We start from the raw sequence: 26,313 nt of genomic DNA, 5'->3' as shown, positions 1-26,313 counted from the left end.
AGGATGACGAGAGAAGATCTGCTCCCTTCCCTACTGCACGAGGAGCCTCTGGATTGGTTGAGACCCCAGCCCCGAGGGTCTTTAAAATATCCAAAATAAAAAATGAAGAATAAGGGAGTAATTAAGACTTAAAAAATAGCACCAAACATACGATTTCGTTGGTAAATGAATTATTGTTATTATTTGAAATATCGAGTTTGAGCATTATAAATATCAAGAGACATGAATATATTTATCTAAATTAATCAAAATTAAAAAAAAACTCAAAAATAAGAAAAAGAAAATAAAGAGAGGAATTTTGGAAAAATTATTCTATGAACCATTTCCATCATATCATATATGGTCCTTAATAAGTAGTTTTGTTCCTAATGAATATTAAATCATATTATTAAAGAAAGGAAAGTATCAACCGAAATTTTTTAACCATTTACTATAGAGATTATTGAAAAAAAAGACAATCTTAATCAATCACGTTGGCCGAAAATAGCATTATTTACATATCAAGCATATATATTTCATGCTGTGAACATTGAAACATTTTAAATCATGAATATAGCACAGGTCTTCTAACAAAAGGCGGGCAAAGCCCTAACTTTCAGGATTTTTATGCTCTTATCTTGTAATCCTATCTTGATTACGTCCAATTCCCCGTTCGACAAAGGGTCCATTTATATATAATAAAAGGTTCCCTTTATATACGATAATAGCATTGTAAATTAGCCGAAAATATCATACGCTAGTTATCATAATTTTGGATGAGTTAAATATTCTCATCAAATGCTACTAAGCTTAAGATGGCTTATTTATAACAGAAGGATCCCAGCTATGCATTCATTTCAATACACTTCAAATCTTGCTAATCTTTAGACTATTTGGAGCATGAAAACATGGGTCGATTTCTAAATATTAAAAATAATATTTTTGAGATCTAAAAATTGAAATTTTATCCAATTCAAATAATATTTTTGGGACCTATTTCTTTTAAAAAGAACATGGAACAAGCAAACTTCATGCACGTTAGATATTTCCCAACAGGAAAGACAAACTATTATCTGGTTTTTGTGGTGTCTCTAACAGTTGAGAAGAGTCAAGTCATTGAAGATTCAGCATAATCTAATTTCCAGCTCGGCCTTCAGAGGGTTAACTCCAGGTTAAGTAACATGTCTGAATGTGACAAAGAGCTGGGATCTAATTTTTCCTTCAGCATATTATCCGACACTTGAAGAAGCTCTGCCTTTTCTACGTCCACCTATAGCAAAAACCTAAATTAATCATTCCATCGCTATCTAATACATACTGATAGTAAATTCAACTTTGCAATCGTGAACCCATCTAGTGGTCTCATTGGTTTAAGAGAGTTGTTCTTCATACAGATTCTAGGTTCGAACAGTGTGTCTAGAAGGTGTGTGTATTGTCAATAATTAATAAAGATTATGAATAGATAAAGAAAACTTTGCAATCGTACCTTTGCATCATTCAACTTAAAATGTTGAGCCATTTTCATGGCTTGATTTGCTCAGATTATTTCTATCCATTGAGGATAACCATGAATATCTGCAATCATGGGAGGAAAAACAGCAAGATGAAGTATCACAGTCCCAGCTATGATGAAGAGGAGATCTATAAAGAGAAGGAAAGAATAGAGGATCGAAGGCAAAAATTTTATACTGAAAATAGGATAAAATTTTAGATAAACTACACCATTGGTCACTAAAGTTCAGTTTAATTTATCTTTTCACTACTAAAGTTTAAAAAGTTATAAATGATCATTAACAAGATTGATTTATAATAAAACGATGACTCAATCGTTAACACTTATTACTCGGGTAACGACAATCCTACATGGCATTACATGATACCACCACTGATTGAGTGATTGTTTTATTGCAAACTGATAACATTTTCTTACCCAAATAATGAAGGTTAATGGATCAACGTTCATTTTATTATAAATCGATAACATTAGTGATTATTTTATAACTTTTTAAACTTTAATGGTGAAAAAAACTAACCCAAAGTTTAGTGACTAATGGCATAATTACCCTAAAGTTTTCTATTGAAAGAGTTTTCTTAAGTAACGAAACAAGAACCTTGGCAACCTTCTTTGAATTTGACCATTGACGAATATAAAAAAGCCACGGCATAATCAATTATATTAGGTTAAAACCATTATTAAACCGTAAGGGTTCCAATTTTAACTAAAAGAAAGAAAGAAAGAGGGTTTCCATTCATTAATGTAAAACTTGTAAGACGTTATTTTTAAAAAAATTTATATAATAGTTTTAAACACTTATAAAATCTGAATTAATTCATATTTTAACTTTAAATTTTATTATATTCGCTTATAATAATATTGCAATTACAATTTAAAACATCAACATATATTAGTTTGTACAATCACACCAAAAATAACACATAAAACATACATTTAATATCACCTTCTAGACTCTAGTTTGTATTATTATTGCAGATAAGACAATGAAACCTTAGTTTAGAATATCATTTTTTTTAAAGTGACTTTATTTAAAACTAGTCATACAATTTAACATAGAAGATGTGAACCGGACATATCTACAATGTTATAGTGGATATTTCAAGCCATAATCAAAGATACAAAAATAAAAATAAAACAGAAAATAGTATTAAGAACTTTGGACTAATATGTTATCTTTAAATTTCATAAGTGTTTAAAAGATTTCATGTAAAAAATAATTAAAAAATAATAAATCATTAATGAAAAATGAATAAGAATTTAAGTGGGACTTCTAGATTTGGAGTGAGAGAAATATTTTAATTGAAAATGATGATAAAAATTATAAAAAAACCAAAATCATGAAAATATATAAAAAAAATTATTTAAAAATTTATCAAATCATAGTTGGACTTGGACATATGTTATGTATTAATAAAAAAGTTAAAACTGTTGCATATTATTCTCATCTACTCAATATCAAAATATAAATGAACTAAATTATTATTATTTTCAAGAGAAATTTATTTGTTCAATTTTAAATTGGTAAAGACCTAAAGGATGTTTAAACCAAAATATTTAAGCCAATTAACTATAACTTTAAATTTAAATCAAAATGTTTACTTTTTAAAAATATATCAAATAACTCCAACAGTTAAAAGAAGTTTTATTATTTTTAGAGGTTTTGAGCTCAAGTAGTTACTGGGTGTGTAAATGATCAATTGCTGAGAATGATTCTGAAAAAATATTATTAACTTATTAGTATTATTAAAAAAATAGTTATTTTTGTAACAGAGATTATAAGTACAAAGACATGCGCTGAACTTTAACCATTAATTGTTAATGCACAACATATTAATATTCAAGTGTGTGATTATTCTCATAAACTAACAATTGTATTTATATTTTGTTTTTATATTAATATTAATATTTTTATGATAAAATTTAAATAAAAGTATTTTTAATTGCTAAACAATGTGGCCAAATAATTGAAAATTTCATAAAATATTACTGAATCTTGGACAGGTATAATTAGGATTACTACATCCGATTTAGATATAAAAGCCTTCGATCAGCCATCTTCATCAAAATCTATGTACTCTAATGAACCACAAACAACGACAGACAACATGTTGGACTGAAACAGTCTACGGCCAAGGATACGTGTCATGTACGATCCTATCGAATTAATGTAAATTAGACAAAGTATTATTTAATTTTTCAACTTGGTGAAGATAGAGAAGACAAAATGGTCAGCTTCTGTGATCAAAACAAATTAAGGGAAACAGATCGAGAGAGGAGAAGGGGATATTGCAGTTTACAGACTGTCCTCACCGTTGGTTCCTCGGCGGGCGGTGAGGTTGTTAATGGTTTGAGAGAATAACAAGGGTTGGTATCATCAGCTATTCCGCATGATACTCTTTCATCCAGATCAACAATCTCTGTGCTTTGGGCCGTCAATCCCATGTCTGTTCGCTTGTCAGTGCACTTAATTGTTCTATACATCTGCATGAACACAGAACAATAATGACAAGGAAAAAGTTCAAAGATTCAAGCAGTTGTGTCAATGATTAAGAAATATACTGAACAGATACTATTTTTAATCACCCGTATTATTAAAAAAAATGAAGATTGCCCACAGAGTATACCTACCTGCAAGTGATGTTGGAAATAAAACACTCACACAAACAACTTTTATTGAAACTCAAACAAATATTACAAGAGTACTCTCACTCAAAAACAAGAACTACAACTCACTCTTATAAGACTTTGCTTCTTCACTCACTTAGAAGCTCTTAATTTTTCTTGATGCTTAAAACTAAAATGGGAAGGGGTATTTATACTACTCAAGAACAATCCTACACCACACAAATAAACTAATTTAAACCATTACAAATTCAACAAATATCTAACTCTCACCTAACTAAATTGATGTAAGCAATGACATCATTAATTAAATGATGTAAGCAATGACATCTTTAATTAAATGATGTAAGTAATGACATCAATTTAGTTTGGGTTTGGGTTTAGGCTCCCATAATGGATCAAGTTTATGATCCAACACCCTCCCTTAAACTTGATCTCGTGACCCCTAGTAGGTTCCTTAATCTTAAGAAGTCTTCGATGGTCAGTGGCTTGGTAAAAATATCAGCAACTTGATCTTGTGACTTCACATATTCAACTTCCACATCTTTTCTTGCAACACACTCCCTTATATAGTGGTAGCGAATATCAATGTGCTTGCTTCGATCATGGAATACTGGATTCTTCGCTAAGGCAATGGCTGACTTGTTGTCGACACAAACCTTGGTAGGCTCTTCTTGTATCAAACCAATCTCCTTCAATAGATTTCTAAGCCAATTGCATGACAAACACATGAAGTAGCAGCAACATATTCCGCTTCACAAGTGGACAATGTGACAATCGGTTGTTTCTTTGACATCCATGTGAATGCAATATCTCCCATGAAAAATACGAATCCAGTAGTGCTCCTTCGATTATCTATGTCTCCACCCCAATCACTATCGCTATATCCAACAAGCTTGTAATCATTAGAAACTGAATAGAACAAGCCAAAGTCAATTGTACCTTTCAGATAGCGAAGAATTCTCTTTGCAGCTTTAAAATGGATGGTTGTTGGGGATTCCATGTAGCGACTAACCAATCCAACTGCGTGAAGAATATCGGGTCTCGTGCAAGTTAGATAGCGTAGACTTCCTACCAAACTTTTGAAGAATGTTGGATCTACACTTTCACCTTCTTCATTTTTGGTCATCTTGATCCCGTATTCTGCCGGTGTGCTTATTGGCTTACAGTTCTCCATCTTGAACTTCTTCAGTATCTCCTTTGCATAGCTTTCCTGTGAAATGAAAATTCCATCATTTTGTTGCTTAACTTCAATGCCAAGGTAGTACGCCATGAGCCCCATGTCTGTCATCTCGAATTCTTTCATCATCACATCCTTGAATTCATTAAACATGCTTGGGTTGCTTCCAGTGAAGATCAAATCGTCCACGTAGAGGCACACGATCAAAATATCTTCATCTTTGATCTTGATATATAGAGCATGCTCGTAGGGACATTTGTTGAAACCATTCTCTTGGAAGTACTTGTTGATTCGGCTATTCCATGCCCTTGGTGCTTGTTTTAGCCCGTAAAGAGCCTTCTTCAACTTCAACACCTTGTCTTCATGCCCTTTGACTTCATAGCCTGATGGTTGCTGAATGTAAAGTTCCTCTTCAAGAACTCCATTTAGGAAGGCGGACTTTACATCCATCTGTTGTATCTTCCACTTGTTTTGAGCTGCCAAAGAAATGATTAGTCTGATAGTCTCCAATCGAGCAACAGGAGCAAATACCTCATCATAGTCAATTCCAGCCTTTTGACTATAGCCTTTAGCAACTAGCCTCGCCTTGTGCCTTTCAATCTCTCCTTTGGCATTTTGCTTTGTTTTGTACACCCATTTGACACCTATCGCCTTATGTCCCTTGGGAAGTGAGGTAAGTTCCCATGTGTCATTCTTCTCGATGGCCTTGATTTCTTCGTCCATCGCATCTCTCCATTTCTTTTCTTGTACCGCTTCTTGAAAGCTCACTGGTTCACAATCGGCAAAAAGACAAAATAATGTAAGATTATCTTGTCGTTCAGTTACCTCATAGAGATCTCTAAGGCTTCTTGTGCGTTGCACAACTCTTTCACTTTGACTCCCACTTGACAATGATGAAGGTGATGAGTCTCCTTGAGTGGTTGATGTTGGTGAAGTGGGTGGAGTTGCAAGCTCTTGTTGAGATTCATCTAGTTGCTCCCTCATTGTCTGCTCATCTTCTTCAAACTGAGGAAAGAAATTGAAGTCATCTGTATGAGAGTTAAAATCCCATTCTCCTTCTTCGTTGAAGACCACATCTCGACTAATCACAAACTTCTTATTGTCTGGATTGTACAACTTGTAGCCCTTCGAATTAGCATCATAGCCGATGAAGATAAAACTCTCGCTTTTATCATCAAGCTTCGTTCTTCTCTCGTCTGGTACGTGAACATGGGCTATACTTCCAAAGGTTCTCAAGTGGGAAATGCCAGGCTTTCTTCCACTCCATGCCTCTTGCGGTGTCTTTCCCCATACACTTCTTGTTGGAGATCGATTTGACAAGTAGACTGCACACGATATTGCTTCCGCCCAAAATTCTTTGGGTAGTTTCTTGCTTTTGAGCATGCTTCGTGCCATGTCGAGGATTGTTCTATTCTTTCTTTCTGCCACACCATTTTGCTGGGGGGATCTAGGAACTGTCATTGGTCGACGAATTCCATTTGCTTCACAGAACTCTTGAAACTCCCTGGAAGTAAATTCTCCACCTCGATCGGATCTCATGGCTTTGATCTTTCTACCGCTTTCTCTCTCCACTGCTGCTTTGAACTTCTTGAAGACTTCAAAAACTTCTGACTTCTGTTTCAAGAAATATACCCAGGTTTTTCTTGAAAAATCATCAATAAAGAGAAGAAAATAGTTATTGTTACCGAGAGAGCTTGGCTTGATCGGTCCACACACATCGGTATGGATGAGCTCAAGTGGCTTCTTAGCTCTTGTCTCTGACTCCTTTGGAAAGCTTTTCCTGAATTGTTTCCCGACTAGACACCCTTCACAGAGTTGGTCAGGATGGTTGATGTGAGGTAGTCCTTTCACCATCTCCTTCTTAGATAATAGCTCTAGACCTCCAAAATTGAGATGCCCAAATCGAAGATGCCAAAGCCATGATGCATCTTTGTAGCAAGTTTTCAGGCACTTTGCAACATCATTTTGTATGTTGATCAAGAACATTCTATTCTTTGACATCGGCACTTTAGCAATGAAGTTATTCTTATCATCTTTTATAGAAAGATTATAATTATTCATATGAATATCATAACCTTTCTCTACCAGTTGCCCTAAACTTAAAATGTTACTTTTCATATTGGGCACATAGTAGACATTTGAAATAAATTGATGTCTCCCATCTTTCAAACGGATAAGAATGTTACCTCTCCCTTTCACTGCTATTGTGGAATCATCTCCAAACGAAACATTTCCACTTACTGACTCGTCTAGCTCCACAAACATGTCTTTCCTTCCACACATGTGATTGCTTGCACCACTGTCAAGATACCAGGAATTTGCTTGGCCACCATCAGTTTCCTTTCGTGCTAGAAGAAGAGTTTATTTGCCATCTGTCTTTTCCTCCACGTAATTGGCCTTCTCCTCAAATTTGTTGTTGGGAGCTCTACATTCTGAAGCATAATGCCCAAATTTTTGACAATTATAACATCGAATTTGAGATTTGTCATACTTTGAGTTTGGATTAAATCTTCCATGGCCTCGTGTTGAGCTTTCTCCTTTCTCATAGTTGTTGTTGGAATTGTTATTGTTGTAATTCCAGCCTCGTCCACGACCTCGACTTCCACCTCGTCCATGGCCTCTACCTCTGCCTTGGCCACGTTGGTTTCTATCATTGCGTTGGCTCTCATGCATATCCTTGAGTTGCAGCTTGAGGAGTTGCTCAGTAAACTCATGCTTCTTTTTATGCTTCTCTTCGTATGCTTGCAATGATCCTTGGAGCTGTTCGATCTTCATTTCTTCCAAGTCTTTAGTTTCTTCAATCGTCACGACGATGTGCTCAAATTTGGGATCCAACGAACGGAGTATCTTCTCTATTATCCTCACATCGTCTAACTTTTCACCATTTCTTTTTAATTGATTAGAAACAGCTACTACTCTTGAGAAATAATCTGAAATAGACTCAGATGCTTTCATGTTTAAGGATTCGAATTCACCTCTTAATGTTTGGAGACGAACCTTCTTCACTTGCTCGGATCCTTTATAAGAGGTTTGCAGCTTCTCCCACGCTTCCTTGCTAGAGCTTGCACTTGAAATCTTTTCAAAACCATCATCATCTAATGCTTGATAGATGAGGTAGAGAGCCTTCTTGTCTCTCTTTCTTGAATCCTTCAAAGTTATCTTTTGATCTGGTGTAAGAGTAGCAAAAACATCATCATCCGCAGGCTCGTTATAGCCTTTCTCTATGATATCCCACACATCTTGTGATCCAAGAAGTGCCTTCATTTTGATACTCCAATTGTCGTAGTTGTTGTTGTTGAGTGTCGGAACTTGGAATGGTGCCATACCATTTGCCATATCTCTCAATATAATGAGATTTTGTAAAATCCGATTGCACGGATGAATCCGGAACGATGAAAAAAAAACTTTGGAGGGACTTGGACAACTCGATCAAGGGCTCCAACTCGGCTGACTCGGCTCAACTCGGTGAGTCAACTCGATTTTCTGGCAGCAGTCTTCCGGCGGTGCGTGGCGGTGCGTCAGAACTCAGATTGAGAAAATTCTGGCGGCGTCGTATTCCTCTCGTCGAGACCTTCGATCTTTCCAACTCTCTCTGATGCCACTTTGTTGGAAATAAAACACTCACACAAACAACTTTTATTGAAACTCAAACAAATATTACAAGAGTACTCTCACTCAAAAACAAGAACTACAACTCACTCTTATAAGACTTTGCTTCTTCACTCACTTAGAAGCTCTTAATTTTTCTTGATGCTTAAAACTAAAATGGGAAGGGGTATTTATACTACTCAAGAACAATCCTACACCACACAAATAAACTAATTTAAACCATTACAAATTCAACAAATATCTAACTCTCACCTAACTAAATTGATGTAAGCAATGACATCATTAATTAAATGATGTAAGCAATGACATCTTTAATTAAATGATGTAAGTAATGACATCAATTTAGTTTGGGTTTGGGTTTAGGCTCCCATAATGGATCAAGTTTATGATCCAACAAGTGAGTCTTCACGTGAGCTAGGGTTAGATCCTTGACATTCATCAACTCTAACACAGACTTGGGTGTTGCTCCTGTAACAATAATTTCCAATACAAAGATGTAGAAGCTTTTTATGATTTTTTCCACAAAAAATTTCTATATCTTAGGTTGTTTAGTGGTATTACTTTCATGGCCTCCGAGAAGCTGGACTGCATGAACAAAGTGAGCATGGAGGGTGGTCGTCTACCTCATTCTCGGAGCTCTGGTGCTTCTTTACACCGCTCCATTGATCACTCTTGCATTTCTCTTGAAATCACGGCCATTGATAAGAGGTTGATGATGGTGATGATTAAGACCTAAAACTGCCGTCTGGAACCCTAAGCTCAACGTTGGGCCTGGACTGGTGTACCCATTTTCATGGCTGAGATTGCTAGCACTGCAACTAGAAGAATCAGTCGTGGAGCTCCTATCACTACTGATCGATTTTGTTGATAACCCATCGTAGGCTATTCCTTTAGCCGTACGATCCGAAACGGAGGGTGGGAAAATCTGCAAGGATAAACCAGGCAAAGGTGTGGTCCTCATTATAGCTTTTGAACTAGTGAACATTACCAAAAGGTAAAGGTCTTAATAGAAAGGAAGGTAAACGAAAGGATTTGAATGCTGTGAATTGTGTGATTAAATCATGAGTGCCTCATGATTTGCATGGCTGTTGTGGGAGAAGGAGCGAATGAGTAAATAAGGCTTTTTAGTAGAATGTAGGTTTAAATATCGAAGGTTAAAAAGATCATTGCCAAACCAACAAGAAAGAGTTGCAGGAAAAGAGAACGTCCCTGAGATTTTCTTTTCTTTTCCTTTTGTGGTGAAGGAAACAGTTAGGAAAAAGGGCAACTTGCGGGTGCATGGAAGGATCAGACACATTTTCCCTTGGAGAAAGACAAAGAATAAGAAAGGGAGAGAGAAATAGTGTTTTCTCTCTTGCACATTTATAACATGAAATTGTAAAAAATGGGACTGGTCTTTTGTGATATATATATAACGGTCACCAACTTTTTAGTTATTGATTTTAAAATTTATAATATGATCAAATAATTTTTAATTCGTTTTTGTTACTCACACTGAATTTTTAATTTATTTTCATTCTGATCACTATCTCAGTTGTCGTTAAAAAAATACTTATAATCATATAATTTTAGAGATATAATTTTATATAGTCATGAATCTTTCACAATTGATGAGGTTTATGATTCCTTATCTTCATATGATAAGATGAAGCATCTTGTGCTTGCATCTGAATAAAGAGGGTCTTATTGTTCGTGAGAAAACTGAAGAAAGAATTCTGGTAATAATGCCAAGACTAGGTCAAAATCTAATAACACAGGAAAAACATTTATGTTATTCTTGCAAGAAAAAGGGTACATCAAAGCCGAATATTATAGGTTGCAAAATAGGTACCAAAGGGATGGTACATATCACAAGGGATAATAATTAGAGAAATCTAAAGAAGCTGATGCAGTTGAAGATTACGATGATGGTGAACTTCTAGTTACTTCTGGTGAAGATTGTAATGGATACTTGACTTTAGTAGCAATTTTCATATGAGTCCCAATTGGGATTGGTTTGTGACATATAAAATCGTGTCTATAGATGATATATTTTGGAGAGATAATGTCTCTTGTAAGGTCGTATATATTAACACAATCAAAATTAAAATGTTTGATAAGATTGTTTGAACATTTAGTAATGTAAGTCATGTTCTAAATTTGAGACGAAATCTGATTTGCTGAGAACCCTATATTCAAAAGGGTATAACTTCTCTAATATATGTGAAGTTATAAAAATTTAATAAATCTCTTGTTTTGATGAAAGGCCATAGAAAACCTGTCATGTTTTATGTTCTATAGTGTTTAATAGTTTTGGATAATGTAGTTGATATTTTCTCTTTTATGTCAAATGACGTTGTTACATGTAAAAATATCTTGAATAAATCAAGAAAAAGAAGAATTTTTGTTGAATAAAATAACTATAGGCATAACAATTTTAAGGAGTAGAAGAGAGTTAAATTTTATGGACATAATGGATTTGAGGAGCAGAAAATTTAATTTCGTGAGCATAATGGATTGTTTCTTCATAATGTTCTACTATTTGGAATAGACATAGTAAAAAATAGATATTTGTAGAGATTAATGAGACTAAAACATTATAGGTGGTTAATAATAGAATTTCATTGAAGATTAGAATCGTGTTGTGCATGATATTACTCGTGATGATATAATTGTCGAAAAAGTTGGCATTGATGATGACCTTATCGATGTGAAGACTAATTTACTTCATACATCCAAGCTTTGGATAGGACTGGATTCAGTTAACAATCATTGTTGAAGAATACCTTTTTGAGGGGCTTCATGGAAGATGCTGAGAATATGTTCTCGAGATGTAGAACTTGTTCGTTGATGTGAAGAATTGATATTTTATTGAGTTTAGGTGTTGCAACAAATTCGTGTCAGGGTGGTGATTGTTAGAATTTGACCCAAACTTGATTTGACTCACATTAATGAATGTATTAATTAAGAGATAATTGTAAAAAGTCAAAAACCTAGTTTGATTGGAAGTTGGAAGTTTCTCTTTGTTTTATGTAGAAAACATACTTCGATTAGATTTCTACTAAATAAGTTTTCTTTGTAATCAAATATATATCCCTATAGATAGATATTATGAGTTAGGGTTAAAAGTCAAGTTTTTTTTTCAAATCATCTTGTATTCAACTACTTTCGACATTAATAAAAAAAATTCTCTTTTGCTGTTTTTTTTTCTTAAAAGATTTTTCACGTAAAATCTTAATGTTTATTTTATTGTGCGATTAATATATTTATCGTTATCTTCTAAAAATATCATTAGATATTGAATCAAATTCTAATTGATAATTAAATTAAATATTATTTTAATTCTAGTGGTCGAAGATTTCTCAAAAATTATGTTGATATTAAACAGATACTAAGTCTCTAAGGTGTGGGAAATGAGAAACATTTTGGCATTTTCTGTTTATTTGATTTTATTTCATTATGAAATATTTATGTTTTGTTGATTCCTTCTTGGATTAATGAATTAGTAAGTTTGCAATGGAGTAATAATATCTGGTCAACCTGTCTTTATGTTATCACATGCTTTAGGTTTTATTCCATATTACATAGGATTATCCAACGAGAACAACTGCATGTATTTCTTTAATAATATCATCTTTAACCTTCGAATATGTCACAATAATTAACACATAAAGGTATCCAAAATTCAATCGAGTACGGTGTAATATTTTAAAAAATAGTGGGCATCTAAGAGGGAAAATAATAAGAGCTGCCGTCCCACCTCTCTGTGTATAGGAAGGATATGATGAGTTTAATGCAGTTTGGAATTGAGCCTAAGGAGTGAAAACGAAAAGAGGAGAGGAATCAATGAGACAGAAAGGACGCAACAAAAGAAAAGGCCGTACAAGCCGTACGAAAGGTTAAGTGTAAGGGCCGTACAAGCTCCACAAAAAGTTAGACCAAGAAACAATGGCCACAAAATTCAGAAAATGAGTTAACTGCGGGATGACTCGTTTCCTCAAGCAGAAAATGCATCTCAGGACATCATATAATCAAATCCTGAATGACTGCTGCAATTTTCTTCACTATCAATGGATGAGATTCAGCAGCCATAGCATACACTATTATTCCTCTCACTCCATCCAAATTAGACAAGCACATTCTATAAATCCTGTTAATGAGTTTCAAAAATGATTTTCCCCTCCGAACGACATTGGTAAACGACGCTAGATTGCTAAAGGTCCACAGAAATTGCATCTCAAAGTAGGCAAAAGAGAATTACCGCAGGTCTGTAATAATAAGAACAATTAGATCAAGTATCTACTATCTGATTAATTTTAGACTTACCGGCAGGTAATATTGATAACAGATTCCAATTCTTAGAAAGTGTTCCTAAAGCAACCAGACTCTTTAAAACCCTTTCCTTTCACATACTCAGAATCACATGACAAAAGTGACAAATGATAGAGAGAGAAGCAAAGGATAAAAGGGTGCTTCAATATATATTGTCACCTGGAGGTTAAAGTTTTGTTTTGCCTTACAAAGAAGCGTGCTTTTAATCTAACACTTTTCTTCCTGGCCCAGATATATGCACAAGCATTTCACAGAAGTTGACAAGTTCAAATACACAGATGTCACCCATCTTTATGTCATTATCACGAACAAAGGCCATCCATCCTCCACAGAAGGTATGCACGGTTCGACCTTTTGAATCTGGTAAAGAATTTACAGTCCAACATTTGCCTTGCAAATTACGAAGCACTACTTGTGTTTTGCAGTAGGGAAGATGCGCCTTTGAAAACTTATATGGTATTTTCTGCATCATATGATCCAGGTAGTAAATGAAAACTGATAATAGAGAATCCCAAAGATACTATGCCTCCTATATATTTCTGCAACAATAACTGACAGTAATTACTAACAATTAAAACAATTTCCAAGAGTTATAAAGAACTATTTTACTTTGTTGTTAATATTCAGCATAGAAAACTGCCAATTCTTTATATGTATCTTAATTATTTCTTGATTTGGGCTTATCATTGTTGAGCAAAGACACACCTATGGATTCATCAAATTAGTTATAGAAGAGATCACGCTTCAGTCAAATTTCTGAAGAGAGGGAAATGAGAAGTAAATTGCTCACCAGAGTATATGAACCGTTGACATTGAACTTTTTCATAATTCTTACAAAATTAGGAAAGCCAGAAGCAAAAGAACTAGATGCTTTTTCTTCATCGATTGCCAACATTGTTCTCGAACCACCAACTGCAGCTTTTGTTTTAGAAGCCAAACCAAGTGAGAATGCAGTTTTACCAATAAGTCTAGTCAATCAATATTCTACAGCTATTCCAAGGATTACAATAACATAATTAATACCGGCTAGCCATGATCCAATAAACATAGATAATATCCCTGGAAGCTTAGAGAAACACTAAACTTTCCTCAATGAGATACAAGTAACACTCATCATCAGTGAGCAGCACTATCCCTCTATTAATAAGCATAATATTGCATATACATCAAGTTCAGAACAATTAGAAACGTTACCTTGCCTTTCATTGCATGACCTTGACAAAGAGCAGAGTACAACACTTGCAGATCTTTTTGCTGCCTTACCATATTTCTTTTTGTTAAGTATCTTAGACCCTTTGTTATCACACATTTGAACTTTTTCTAATTTTGAGTGGACCTTTGAAGCATTTTTTACTAAATCTTTCAGTAAAGTAGAATCAGAACTGTCAATTAACACATTAGCAACAGCTACTCCACTTTGCCGGTCCAGGTCTTCCTTTCCAACCCGAAGAATATGCACATGGAATTCAAATTTGCACACAAATTCAAAAATACAAATGTCTCCGACCTTTATCTCATTACTACGGACAAAGCTCAACCATCCACCACATAAAGTATGATTGGTATGCACTCTTGTTGTAGGCACAGAATTCACAGTCCAACAAGATCCTTTCAGATTCCGAAGCACAATCTCAGTCTTGCACTTTGGGAGATGTTCCATCGCAAACTGATATGGAATATTCTGGGTCACAAAGAATAAAAAGGCAGTTGAATACATAAGCAGGTTTCATTATGTCTAAATAAGATATCTAAAAATCTTAACTAGTTGATTCAAGATACTGGGTAATGGCTAGAAGAATTTCCACCACATAAGCAAAAATGTAATCATTAAAAAGGTTGTCCAGTCCTTGATTTTGGAACAAGTACACGAGGGAAGTTATTATATCTATTTGTTTTCCCCCTTATAAGTAGAGGAAGTTGTTTCCAACTATAGCCAGAGGTAAAACCATGATCATCAGTAGGTTAAGAAACTTGTTCGAAAGCACCAACTTCAGAAGTATTGATATTAAGACAAGTTTCTAGCATGCAGAACGATTTAAAACTCTAAACTGATGCCATATAGCAGGATACACAATATAAAGGCATGTGCGAACAATGTCCTAAGCAAAAGATCCGGAGTGAAAAATGTGAGAAGAAACGACTTACCAATGTATATGAGCCACTGACGTTGAATCTTTTCATAATTCTAACAAAAAAGGGGAAACGTGAATTAAAAGATTGAGCCACCTTTCTCTCTTCAAATTCTCCTACTATTTGAATACAGCAACTACCATGTAGATTCAAGTCATCTTCTTTGCCAGTTCTCAGGATGGTTTCATCTGTTTCAAGAGATGGGTATCTTTATCAAGAGGGATTCATGAGATCTAAATCATCATTGAAGTTCCAACATGAAACGGATTGACTGTCCATACATGCAAGCAAAATTACAAAGTCATGAAATAAGTGGTACCAAGACTAACATAAAATGATGAGACCTCAACAACACTCCAGTTATATTGATACCAGAGTTTTTATGTGGCGTAGCGATTACTAAAACAAGTTTTTGTTGCTGACTGACTGTCATGGCTACTCCTTCATAAAAGAATTACTAGATGAAAAGCAACAAAATTCATTAACACATACAAACACTCTCAATCCAATGATAAAACAATGTTTCACATATAAATCCCAAAGAATGAGAGAGGTTCATTTCCTTACCATGATTTTCATCGTAGGAAGTTAATCCTTGACAACTTTTAGTTGCAAGAACCAGCTCATCTCCACAATGTTCTTTATCCCCATCGGATTGGAACGAGCTCTCTGTAATTCTCTTTAACAATTCTTCACAATCTTGATCCAATGAAACGCCTCCATCCTCCCTATATCTCTTCTGCCCACGATTCCATTAAACTCGTTACCACCTTGAATGCATTTACAATGAAAAGCAACTTCTTTCTCGCATTTGCTTTGATCGAACACTTTGACATCAAAACCAACTCACCATCATACCTAAAAACCAAAAAATCACCACATCCTAGGCAATGATCTCCAACGAAATCAGCCCACCCTTTATCAAAGAACAAGTCATCATTCTTTTGAAATAATTCAACAACCCAACTATACCCACTTGGTCCTTTTAACAAAACTGACCCAGAAAATTTTCCCTCCAAGTTTCTCCTAAACCCCACAGGAATTTTCTGTTAAAATATCACCATCAAACAAGTAAATATATAATTAGCTAATCTAAAATGGATTAATAACAATACTTTCACTAAACCCTAATTTTTGCATGGAGGATGAAGAGTAAAATACCAGGCTGTTGGCACTCGAAGTAGAGGAGAAGACGTCGAGAAAATGTGGTCGCCTGGGTTTCAACATCGCTGTTGCAGCTGCCTTTGATTTGCTTTTTTGAAACTGCTTTTCACTCAGTAAGTCAAAATAAAACACTGAAAGGCTGGAATCGTAAGAGTAAAAACAACAAAATTGAGCAGTCTGAAGAAGAAAGCAAAATAAAAATAAAATCCAACAATGTTGACTCGGATATTAAATTCGGACCCGAATTTTGAACATTCAAGATACGGATTTAATATTTTAAAAAAAATAATTTTTAACTAGAATTTTAAAAAAATAAAATATAAAAAATTAATATTTTTTTTATAAGTTTGAGATAAATATAAATTAATATTATGTTCAAATATATTTCTCAACCATTTGACATCGAATGCTCTCACATCTCTTGATGCTTAATCCGGGACCTCAAGAAATAATAATAATTTCTTTACTAAGATTACTTGGTTCGTACAAATATAAAAAATTATTAAAAACTTATATAAAAATTAAAAGTATATACTATTCATTATAAAGAAAATATAATATATTGTATATAATTTTGAAATATATATATATATATATATATATTTAATTTCTCATTTCTCTTTCATTTAAAAACAATCTATAATATAAAGCATTTATTAAAACTATATAAAATTGTAAAAAAAATCTATCAAATATGTGTAGATATTTTAATTTATCATTTACCTAAAAAAAAGACTTTAAAATTACATCTTATACTAGAGGTAAACTATTTCTTTTTTCAAACTCAATTTTTCATGAATTATTTTATCCTCGACTCCTAAAATAAGCTTGAGAGATAAGCTATTTTCTTCTATTTATTCTTCCCGAATGAGAATTCTTTGGATGTAATTGAGTATAAAAAAATATTGAGTTTGAAGAGGCAGAACAAACAATTTTACTTTAGAATTTGATTTTAGTTTGTAAGGCAACGTCATATATTATAGTCTGAAGTTAAAATTAAGGAAGTAGTATAAATCATCTTGTTCTACTCCTTAAATCAACATGTCACCAGACTTCACATCCTTAAGAAAACAAGTATTATTCGACACATGTAACATTCTACTCAAAATACACTGAACTGTCCTTGGAAAAATGAGAAACAAACATGACGATTTTAGAAATATTCGACACATGCAATGGATGATCCAAAAATGGGAGTTTATGTGGTGATTTAAAAACAAAAAGAGTGTTCAGTATGTGAATTAGACAAGGAAGTATCATTATCAATAATGATCATCTATGCTGCACGGGTACCATAACCCAATGTTGTTTCAACTCTCTAGTATGTCTTCGAGATGAGTATGAGATGGATATAGTTTAGGAATGTATCGAGGATGTCCCATGTTGAAGGAGTACGATTAGAATTAGTTTAGTACATCGAAAATATTTCCCAAGGACGTATTAGGGATAACGTTTGCTCTTCACGCGTGTACCCAAAATATGATTTTGAATAAGAAATTGAAGTTGATTTTAAAATTTGGAATATCTGTTGACTTACGATGATTTTTCAGATGAGATTTGGACATTTTTGGATTTTGATGTCTTCTTTCATATGAACCGTATTTCACTTACCTTTCTAGTGCATCTCGAAACACCTCAATCGAACGTCGAAAACTCAAAATATGTTCATTTTAACAAAAATATTACAAGCAGAAAATTGGATATATGTCTAATAGGTGGTTTTGAAAATTTATTTATAAACTTCAATAATATTTATAACTTTTTTATATATTTTTAAAATTTTATAATTTATTTATATTTATCATGATCTCACTGCACATGTATCTTGTAATTTTAAAAATTGTCGCTTCACATTCTTGTATCCATCCCTGCATTTGTATTAGTGCAACATAGATGATCATTCCTAAATCGTGATAAGAAATGATGAATCGAACATTTATTAAGTTATTTGTGTGAGTGATACCATAATCTAGATACCATGTGGTGGTCATTCTATCAACATTTTGTTCGAAGTGGTTGTGGTAGTGTTTATCAAGTTTATAGTAGTGTTGTCCATGGTCGGGGAGGTGGTGTTAGATAAAAAGTATAATAGGCCATTGGTGAAAATTCTTGGATAGCAATGTTGAAGGGTGAAGGTGAGGGTATTGTAGTGCATATGTTTACATAGAGTTCTGTTAGATAAAGAGTTCATACTCGTCTTCACAGCACAACAGTACAGTTCGATATCAACATTACAACATACATCTTGCAATAAACGATAAAGTTAAATACATAATTTATCCTTATTCAAAATAATTAACTTTAGTGATAAAAAAATATTATTCTATAGGTTCAAATAATTACATTTATATGTTTACAAAATACACATACATTATATATTATGTTAATAAAATTATTAACATATACTACATTATAAGTCTTTCCTAATGTGAGCCTTCGACATGTTGTACCATTGGTTTTGGTGATAGTCTCTGAGTCAAAAACAGGTCTGAAACACCCAAGGGAAATTCCATTCACACAAAAGTATTTATCCAGAAGCAGCTGATAGAGACAAGAGGTGGGAGAGAGAGAATCTTTGGGGGCCAAGTAATATGACTGGTGGTAGACGCTGGTGCCGCACGCGTGCCTGGCTATTTACAGTGACCACCACTCTTCACCCGCCATATGCAAACCTCAACCTGTACCTCTCCAAAGAGACAAGGACAGGGTTAAGGACTCGGTCAATGTCAGGTCGGCAGAACGAGATGAGTTCATGCTTGTTTCCCCCAAACCAATATGTATACTTGTCTAGTAAGAATATGGATAAACATATTGATTTTTTTTTAAAATATAGAAAATACAAGTTGAGTAAACAATAAATATACAAAAACAAATAAATATACAAAGATGAATCAGAGGAGAGAGATAGCGGTAACCGATAAATCCGGCTAATAGGCTAAGTGCGGGGGTCGTAGGCAGATAACCAGAAAGAACTAAGAGGTTTAAATTTACTTTAAAGGTACAAATATTAAAGAATCTAAAATAAAAATATAATTTAAAATTAATATATATTAAAACTATTGGGTCGGGTCGGGCACTCGATTATAAAAAAATTTAGCCTAGACCCAGCCCAACTACTCGGGAAAAATCGTTGGTCGGGAATCTAGCTCGATCGAGTAAATTTTTTAAAAAATTACTTGATTTTTTAAAGTCTGGATCAACGGATCAGCAAGTCAAGTTAATCGGGTCAAATAATTTTGAACACTCATAATACTTACCCTTCGTACGTGCAGGTAATGATTTTCTTATGTGGCCAATAGCTCCACACTCAAAGTAAGCTCGGATCTTACGGTGGCATTCCTTATGGTGTCTTTGCCCACAAAACTCGTACTCGGACAAATTCGAAGCCATGGTTGATCCTCCAAAGTTCATCATCCAAGTAGAGGTCAATGGCTTTCTACGGGATATGTATATTGATATTTGTGACTATGCTAGTGTCAAAGATTGTCTTATAGTGTCAGAAACTCTCTTGTTATGGGGTGAAGCTCTTTTACCAGTCTCGATCTTATACTCTAAACTCTTTTTACTGTCTTAATTTTTCGTGTCAACTCAGAGAATGTCATAGGCGGTTATATTGATATATAGTCCCTTTTGAAACCTCCTACACCTAAGCTCCTCTATCGCCACTAACTCTAGGGCGTAACGACTCAAACACAGGAATTCTCTCTTATTCTTATAAATTGATCGGGTGCTCTAGACTAATTGCCAGAAATACATCCTTAGATCATCCATGTTATCCTCTCAAATGTATTTTTTTTTATAAAAATCTCTCAAGTACTTTCAAGTCACTATTTAGCATATAGAGTCATCTCTGTTGTCTTTTACCAATTTATAACATTACCTTTAAGTCAGATAGTGACGCACTCAATATTGCCCTCGAGAGTAAGATACAAATGTCTCAAGGTTCTTAGATTCTCCCTCAACCACTAATCAGTTATTTTCAAATTGTTGTCACTCGCACCATGGAAATCAAATGTCTTATACCTATGGAGTCACTCTCTTGGGGACTCTTGTAGTACAATTGAAGGAGGAGGAGCAGGCGAGGTAAGCTAGGCTCTCATAATTGTCCTCACAGTCTTACAAAGCACATAGTTAAGATTTCTAAAGCAGGCTTCCTCATCTACTCCAACGTCCTTAGAAAAACCATAATGCTTATTATATATTTTTAGACTTTTTAATTTGGATTTTGGATAGCTTATGGATAAAAATTTTTGGTTTGGATTGTTTGCAGTTTGATTTGATGATGCATGGTGTTAATTTTTTATTATTATTAGAATGTGCTTTCAAGCATGTTATAGATTAAATTATGTCAAATTTTTGTGGCTACGTGTAGTGATGATTTGGATAGGTTTCTTGAGTGGAATATGGTATGTCAAGTATGTTTGATTTGGTAAATGACCTTAGTTGCCTAAAGTGTTTGTAATGCCTAAAAGTGACCATAAAGTCCAATTATATATTTTTGGTTCGTAAAGCATGCTTGATTGCTAATTGGGTGATATGAAACATGATTTAGTTGTGATTTGGCATGTTTTTTTGTGTTTCAAGTAAGTTCATATATTATATAAGCAATTAGGAGTTGTATTTACAACTCAATTATGCATAATCAACTTTTTTTTCATTTTCCAAAAAAAAAATTGATCTCTTAGGAAAAATAATCGATCACTTAAAAACTTGAATGAAAAAGATCGATGATCCATTTTCTAAAAGATCAATCTCTCCTGTGAAAACATAGATCCTTTAGGGTTGAAATCATGGAAACTTGTTCTAAGTTGTCTTTTTAACTCGTAAAGTTGTTTTAACATTTGTTGCTTAAGTAAATGATACCTTGCAAAATGATCCTTAGATTTTTTAAATTGAAAATTGGGGATGAATTGTAAATTGAATTAAGTTGGATTTTCAACATTAGGCTTATATTTACTTTAATTTCATAGTTAAGCCAGAAATTTGGTAATTTCAACTCAGTAATAATACTAATTAAATTTTTTAAAACTATTTTCTCGAAACTTAATCCGATTATCTGATTCAACTACTCATTTATATCAACCTGAATTTTAGGATGATACACCACTTGTTCTATTCTCAAGAACATCATAAGTGATGGAGACTCGAACCAGAGAAGCGAAGAAGACAAATGTTTATGATGTGATGACATCTTTTAAGTTTGTATTATCTTGCATATCTTAATAGATTTTTTTAGAATCGCTATTGATCTTAATCAAACTTTGAAATGTAATTATCAAGATATACTAAATGCTTTATAAAAGAAGGATGAGATCCTTTTGGAATAAAAATAATATACTAATGCAAAAAACAACTTATACAAAGGTTTATAAAAGAAGGATGAGATCGTTTTGGAATAAAAATAATATAGAGATCGTCGATATGAATGTTCGATATAAAGGTGACAAAGAGAGGCCTTGGTTTCAACAATATGTCATCTCATTTGAGCATCATTATTTTGTTGGTATACTTATCTCTATTATTGATTCTCAAATGAATGAGATAAGTATGACGATATGATGAAGTTACTTGAGGTTTGTAATGATCTAAATTCGAGAGATGGTTATAATTAGTTTTGTATTGACGACATATAAATGCTTGCAAATAAAATTTACCTAGAAGATTCCACGTAATAAGAAATATGACACTTAAAAGTTCAATTAAAACAGATGGAGCCTTTAATTGAGAAAGACGACAACAATTTTAGAACTTTGTTAAGTGTTAACAAAAACTCAAAAGTCAAATAGATATTATCTTCTTAACCGATTTGTTTGTCTTTTTTACTATTCTTATTTCTACTACGACCACAGAGTGATCATATGCTCTTAGAATTTTGATTTAACGGGACTTGTGACTTTATAAACATTTTTGGATGTTTCTTGGTCGGTTATGCGTTTAAATTAGCCTAAAATCATGTCTTGTAAGAACCTAAGCTCACCAAAGGCCACGAACAAGCCCTCAAGGCTTCGATGGATATGAAAGCTTAAACACCAATATGAATACTCTAGTCACCAAGAGAGGCAACAAAGCAAAAAGAACAAACAACATAAAACAAAGTGACAAAGAGATAATATAATAATGTTCGTAGGTGTATTACTCTCTCAAATGAGAATGAATGTAGTTTCCTTATATCAGGGGATTTATATAATGTGGGCTTATCTTAGTTGTAGATGTAAAATATATTTGTTATATATTTTTCTTACTAATTACTATTATTGTTATTTTATATTAACTTATGTTATTATCATTTTATTAAATATAAAACTTTAAATATTTTATATAAATTTTATGTCTATCCTTAAACATAGTCTAATAAATTTAATTAGAATAAATCAAAAAAATTATCAAATTTGATTCAATTAATATTATTATCAATACATTATAAAAAACATGAATAATATATAACTATAGATAAATTACATGTTTAATACTTAAACTATTATTTTTATTCTATTTTGGTATCTAAATTTTATTTTATTTCAATATCATACGCAACGTTTAATTTAAGTTTTATTTTGACACACCGTCTTTAAAAACTTAATTGCGATAACCATAACATAATATCATGTCATCGTTAAAAAATTAAAAGTATCACATCAATATTTTTTTAATTTTTTAACAGTGGAGTACCAAATTGAAATATAAATTAAATATTAATTATAATTTAAAAAAAATTTAATATTAAAATAAAATAAAAATAATTTAAATATTAAATTTACCCTATAAAAGGGAAAACAATTAAGAAGGAACAATTTCTAATTTAATTACCTTTGAGAGTGGCTATAAATATCGTACACCGCCTTATAATTTGTTTGGATGTGAAAAAGGCATTATTTATTTATTTATTGAGGCCTTTGCCTATCGCTCTCTCTCCCAACATTAACAAAATCCTCGGATATTGTCTCTTCTCCAACTTCCAAACACATCTCCTTCCTTTCAAAATCTTCTCTTTTCTCTCTCCTTTGTCTCTTCCCCTGCTCTAAAAAAATTCACATTTAACCCGCATTCTCCACTTCCACCAAACCTTAAGCTGACAAAAATATGCCTGCTGATTCCGGCGACAGGCGTTCGGTTCGGATCCCGGGGACCATGGGGTCGCACCCAGCTGTCAAACTCACCGACCCGCTGCCCTGCCCTAGGTGTGATTCGACCAGCACCAAGTTCTGCTACTACAACAACTACAACCTCTCCCAGCCTCGCTACTTCTGCAAGTCGTGCCGCCGTTACTGGACTCAGGGTGGCACCCTCCGTAACGTTCCCGTCGGTGGTGGCACCCGCAAGGCTTCCAAGCGTTCCCGGAGCTCTTCCGGGCCATCTCCCTCCGTCGCAACTTCGTCTTCCTCGAACGTGAACCACGAAGCCGAGTCTGTCCATATGGCTGTTAACAACGCCGTTTCGGCGGCCGGAGCTAAACCGGAAGTGGGCTTGGCCGACGTTAATTTGAATGAAACTGTGGATCTTACCGTGAATGGAGGCTTCACTTCGTTCTTGAACTCCCAAGGAGAAGGGTACCTAACACTAGGTGGATACGGGCTTGGGGCTGGTTATGGATTCGATGGGGTTTGGGGATATACCAATAGTGGTTATCTCGGTGGTTATAGTGGCGGCGATGGCGATGAACCAGGTGATGCTGTTGGTGGAACCACCGGGTGTAATACATGGCAAGCCACAAGCAATGTTGAAGGCGGCGGAGGGCTAGTTGATGAGGATTGCTTCGCTTGGCCAGGCCTTGCAATTTCTGCACGAGGGAAAGGTCTGAAATGAAAAAGGCATTTCATGTGTTTGTTTTCCAGTTTGCTTGTTACTGTTTAGTGGGTTTATCGTTTTATTGTGAAGTTTCTTTGGTGGGTATAGAGAGAGAGAGAGATGATTAATAATACAATAGAGATGGTTTCAGTGTTTCTTAAGAGTGTCGTTTTTTGGGGACGACGACTCTGTAAACCTGTGGTGTCTTTGATCAATATTGGGAATGAAATGAATGATAAACGACAGTTTGTTTTCCTTGAGCTTATTATAGCAACGAATGTTCATTGGTTTTAATGCATTTTGTCCTAGTAAAAGATCATTTCTTTTTCTTGTTTTTCTCTGTCTCAGTGTAAGGACAAAGGTTGGGTTTGGGGTTTCCATTCAATACTGTGCAACAGAATACTCGAGTGATACGTATGCCTCCAGGTTTCAGTTACCAGCTACTCTACGACTGCTTCAAATTATCAAAAAATTATGATTGTCTTTATATTAACTATAATTCTCTGTTCAAGTTAATAGAGATGAATAGTGAATTGGCAATACAATTTATTGGTACCCATGAGTAAAATCTAATAGCAAATTTCACAATGGAAGGATTGCAGCCGGTGGACCTGGATTCCCCTGGAATTTAGAAAGATGCCTCGAGAGAGAGAAAATCTTGGAATTTGTCGCCTCTAAGTGACATTCCACCAACAAATGGACCGTTTTAGAACATCTTGTTTTTCGTATTTGTTCTTAATGGAAAAGGCAATTGCTTTCATGTCCCCACAATGGTTTTTTCCTACTTTTTAAAGTTTGAACCTTTCTTCTCCTTGGACAGACTTCGATCAAAATTCCATCCAGACAAGCTATACCTTTTTCTTAAACACGTAATATCGAACCGAACAGCACATAGTTGTAATAGTTATCCCTGTAATTTTAAGATTTAAGAAACCAGTATGCTTAGCATGTGAGGAGTGTAGCACAGCTGTTTTACTGCTACAGGGTTCGCAAATAAGGACAAGAAAAACGAAGCCGTGGGACCATGTTTACTCGATGAGGAAGGGATAGACACATGATTAGGTCGGTGGATAATAGTTTATGAATACATGTTACGGATTAATGTCTCTGTTTTAGATTATCAGACGGTGCATTTGGTGTTGCCAACTTCGTACTCATATAATTATAAGTCTACCTATATATCAATGATAATAACGATGAAGAGGGGGAGGTCAACTACTGAGTTATAGCCTTGAATCATTTGGCAATTTGATCAAATTGAGACATATTTAACGATTATTTATTTTTTTAGTATTGTTTAATATATATTTTTCGAAGTGGTACCCTTTCGACTGAGCTGGCGAAACGCGCGTCCCCGAGGACGCGCTTTACCCGTGTTTTCGCTGAGTTGGATGCCACGTGTGGAAGGCGCATCCCCGGGGACGCGCCTTTCCTGACTCGACTTCCACATGTGGAATGCGCATCCCCGGGGACGCGCCTTCCATTAAATGTCATAAATACCCCCATCCATTAAATGTCATAAATACCCCCATCCATTTTCTCTAACTATCCCTCCTCTTCCCCTATATAAATCCCCTCAACCCTCCCTAATTCTTCACACCAAAATCATATTCTCCTCTCTTATATAACTCAAATTCTCCAACTATTTGAGTTTTAAATTTGTTATTAGTGGTAAGAAATTTATTTTTATGTTAGTATTTTTTAAAATAGTTATTATATTTATATTAATATATTTATGTAAATATTTTTTTTATTAAAAAATATATAATTATTATTTATTTAGAATTATTATTTTTTTGTGCTAATTATATTGTTTTGTCTACAGTTATAATGGAAAACGAAATGCTGTTGCGATTGGATATTGATCATATCTCCAGACATTTTAGCGATATGATAATATTTTTTATAATTGATGTTAATATTTAAATTTATTTTTATTTTAAAGCTATTATGAATTTATATTAATTTTTATTTTTTATAATGTATATTATTTAGGATACTGATCGTATTTTAGAGA

General features: G+C 33.9%; 2 protein-coding genes and 1 pseudogene across 2 annotated transcripts; 1 reads left to right on the top strand and 2 right to left on the bottom strand.

Annotated features, from left to right (window-relative positions):
- Positions 1-972: 972 nt before the first annotated feature.
- LOC120218437 lies at positions 973-10,033 on the bottom strand (annotated as a pseudogene).
- Positions 10,034-13,395: 3,362 nt separating this feature from the next.
- Positions 13,396-19,901, bottom strand: LOC120218424 (B3 domain-containing protein Os03g0619600-like). The gene is made up of 9 exons (XM_039215360.1): positions 19,769-19,901; positions 19,184-19,298; positions 16,509-16,650; positions 16,133-16,393; positions 15,915-16,086; positions 15,363-15,535; positions 14,412-14,898; positions 14,008-14,138; positions 13,396-13,680 (listed from the first exon to the last, which is right to left on the bottom strand). Exons 1-9 carry the CDS (start codon positions 19,899-19,901, stop codon positions 13,420-13,422), a joined length of 1,875 nt encoding a protein of 624 aa, XP_039071291.1. The 3' UTR covers positions 13,396-13,419.
- LOC120218621 (dof zinc finger protein DOF1.6-like) lies at positions 15,118-24,489 on the top strand. Its single transcript, XM_039215553.1, has 2 exons — positions 15,118-15,124; positions 23,581-24,489. The coding sequence occupies exon 2, from the start codon at positions 23,592-23,594 to the stop codon at positions 24,312-24,314; it is 723 nt and encodes a 240-aa protein (XP_039071484.1). The 5' UTR covers positions 15,118-15,124; positions 23,581-23,591; the 3' UTR covers positions 24,315-24,489.
- Positions 24,490-26,313: the final 1,824 nt, after the last annotated feature.

This window comes from Hibiscus syriacus, unplaced genomic scaffold (assembly GCF_006381635.1).
Source record: "Hibiscus syriacus cultivar Baekdansim isolate YM2019G1 unplaced genomic scaffold, ASM638163v2 tig00110198_pilon, whole genome shotgun sequence".
Classification (NCBI taxonomy): domain Eukaryota; kingdom Viridiplantae; phylum Streptophyta; class Magnoliopsida; order Malvales; family Malvaceae; genus Hibiscus; species Hibiscus syriacus.
Note: the sequence above shows the minus strand (reverse complement) of the source record. Positions and strands in the feature narration are given on the sequence as shown.

What these genes read in the sequence shown, in the direction of transcription:
- LOC120218621 (XM_039215553.1), top strand. Translation starts at nt 23,592, where the DNA reads ATGCCTGCTGATTCCGGCGACAGGCGTTCGGTTCGGATCCCGGGGACC.
- LOC120218424 (XM_039215360.1), bottom strand. Translation starts at nt 19,901, where the DNA reads ATGGCTTCGAATTTGTCCGAGTACGAGTTTTGTGGGCAAAGACACCAT. An exon ending in GAAAGAAGTTGCTTTTCATT is followed by an intron (nt 16,087 to 16,132) that starts GTAAATGCATTC and finishes AATCGTGGGCAG; the next exon opens with AAGAGATATAGGGAGGATGG. An exon ending in TCAGTGGCTCATATACATTG is followed by an intron (nt 14,899 to 15,362) that starts GTAAGTCGTTTC and finishes TTTGTGACCCAG; the next exon opens with AATATTCCATATCAGTTTGC.